Genomic DNA, 2,819 nt, shown 5'->3' with positions numbered 1-2,819 from the left:
AGATGTTCTCCACGTACCTTAAAACACAAATATATTTCATAAAAAAACTACCTCTAATTTGTGTTTTTGACATAAACTGAATAAAGGCATAATTTTGAGGACTCAATAAGTGAAATAGTGGAGGTACATTATACAGGAGTAAAGGTTTTGTATGTTACTGAAGGTAAGCTAGTGTAACTTTAAAAATGTTATAAGATTAGAGTCTTCCATACAATCATCATAGCAACCACAATTAAACAAACAAACACCAAAGAGTAACAGGCAGGAAGAAAGCTTTCTGTTCTACACCAGAAGGTTGTGGCTGTGGATTTAGCTACTCTCACCTGAGGCTACTGAGCAAGCTATCATGCACCATAGCATAGCTGCTATTTCACACAATTTTCACTACACCAGTGGTGATGAAATAGAAGAGGTTCATCCATATGCAGAACCTGGTGAAGAACTGGAGGCGGAAAGGAGTGGCGATGTGGAGACACAACTGACAAAATGTTGGCACAGCAACTGCTCCAATCCTATGTCTTTCCTCATGGCTTCCCAGGAGTTTGAGGTTGAAAGTATTGTTGACAAAAGACAAGATAAAAATGGGAATACAGAGTATTTGGTTTGGTGGAAAGGTTACGACGAACAGGATGACACTTGGGAACCAGAGCAGCACCTCAGGAACTGTGAAAAATGTATACTTGATTTTAATAGACGACAGACTGAAAAACAGAAAAAACTGACATGGACTAGAACCAGTAGAATTTTTTCAAACAATGCCAGAAGAAGAACTTCTAGATCTACAAAAGTGAGCTATTCTAAGAACTCTCCTAAAACGCTAGTGACGGATAAACACCACAGATCCAAAAACAGCAAGTTATTTGCTGCCAGCAAGATCGTTAGGAGAAAGGCATCTTCAAGTCTCTCCGACACAAATAATAGGGAGATGATAAATTCAACTATCAAGACCGTTGCACCTGAAAGCCCCTTTAACGACAAGAAAACTGTGAGAGGCTTTCAGAAACTTGAGAAACTGGACCCTATTGCAGCAGATCAGCAGGACACAGTGGTCTTCAAGGTGACAGAAGGGAAACTCCTCCACGACCCTTTGTCACGTCCTGGTGCAGAACAGCCTAGAATAGAGAACAAGACTCAGATACACCCACCAATGTCGCAGATGTCTGGCTCAGTTACTGCTTCAATGGCCACAGGTTCAGCTACCCAAAAAGGTATAGTGGTATTAATAGACCCGTTAGCAGCCAATGGAAAAACAGACATGCATACCTCAGTTCCAAGAGTGAAAGGTGGGCAAAGAAATATTACTGATGACAGCAGAGACCAGCCTTTTATCAAGAAGATGTACTTTACCATAAAGCTAACAGAAAGTGCCAGCACATACAGAGACATTGTAGTGAAGAAAGAGGATGGATTCACCCAGATAGTGCTATCAACTAGATCCACAGAAAAAAATGCACTGAATACAGAAGTAATTAAAGAAATAGTTAATGCTCTTAATAATGCTACTGTGGGTGACAGCAAGCTCATGCTGTTCAGTGCAGCTGGAAGTGTCTTTTGCTGCGGTCTTGATTTTGGGTACTTTGTGAAGCACTTAAGGAATGACAGAAACAGAGCAAGCCTTGAAATGGTGGATACCATCAAGAACTTTGTGAATACTTTTATTCAATTTAAAAAGCCTATTGTTGTATCAGTCAATGGCCCTGCCATTGGACTAGGTGCATCCATCCTGCCTCTTTGTGATCTCGTGTGGGCTAATGAAAAGGCTTGGTTCCAAACCCCTTATATGACCTTTGGACAGAGTCCAGATGGCTGTTCAACTATTACATTTCAAAAAATGATGGGTAAAGCATCTGCCAATGAAATGTTATTTGCTGGGCGAAAGCTGACAGCATGGGAGGCATGTGCCAAAGGCCTGGTCTCTCAGGTAGTTTTGAGTGGAACTTTCACCCAAGAGGTTATGATTCAAATTAAGGAGCTTGCCTCATATAATCAAATTGTACTGGAAGAATCTAAGGCCCTTGTTCACTGTAATATTAAGTTGGAGTTGGAACAGGCCAATGAGAGAGAGTGTGAGGTGCTGAGGAAGATCTGGAGGTCAGCCCAAGGGACAGAATCCATGTTAAAGTATGTTGAAAATAAAACTGTTGAGTTTTAATTGTCAGTCTGTCTGCTCAGGACGCGAGAACTAAGCTGAACCAAATGCATCATGAGTTGCGAGATGCCCTAATCCATCTTCATTGCCCAAAACAGTTTCACCCATAGCTAAGGCTTGGAAACAGAACCGGAAATGTCCAAGCCAGGTATTTAAATTATCACATCATTTTTAAGCACTGTAGCTTTAAAAGAAGTAATAAAACAGCTTGTTTGCCCAAATGTGGTTATTTTATGCTCACATAAGCCCAAATATAAAAGCAGACTGTTGGGTACTAGATTCTTCTTGGAAGCCATAAAGTGTATCTATGGCTACTACGATACACAAGACCAGAGTTGTGTTTTATTGGATGCTTATGACAGAGAATCCTGTAATAATGTTGATTTTTCTTAATTTCATATGCTAGAATACCTCTGCTGGGTTATAAGGCAGCATTAGCTTCCCTTCCAGAAGGACACAGAACTGTATGAGATGGTGCCCTTGACTTTACAGTGTCACAAGCACTTCAGAGACACACTATTATAAATTAAAAGACTTTTCTTTTAGAATAAATATTTCTGGCACAAAATTCACTGATGATCATTCTCCTAAACTGAACATATGACTAGAACTTGTGGTGAGGTATCACTTGATTTTATTTTCCTTTATAAATGTCTAGTTCTTACCCAGT

The 2,819-nt window shown here is 40.0% G+C and overlaps 1 protein-coding gene across 1 annotated transcript; it reads left to right on the top strand.

The window, feature by feature from the left end:
• Positions 1-526: 526 nt before the first annotated feature.
• On the top strand, positions 527-2,619 carry LOC129053453 (testis-specific chromodomain protein Y 1-like). Its single transcript, XM_054545502.1, has 2 exons — positions 527-2,121; positions 2,556-2,619. Exons 1-2 carry the CDS (start codon positions 527-529, stop codon positions 2,617-2,619), a joined length of 1,659 nt encoding a protein of 552 aa, XP_054401477.1.
• Positions 2,620-2,819: the final 200 nt, after the last annotated feature.

The sequence above is a fragment of the Pongo abelii genome, chromosome Y (assembly GCF_028885655.2).
Source record: "Pongo abelii isolate AG06213 chromosome Y, NHGRI_mPonAbe1-v2.0_pri, whole genome shotgun sequence".
Taxonomy (NCBI): Eukaryota; Metazoa; Chordata; class Mammalia; order Primates; family Hominidae; genus Pongo; species Pongo abelii.
Note: the sequence above shows the minus strand (reverse complement) of the source record. Positions and strands in the feature narration are given on the sequence as shown.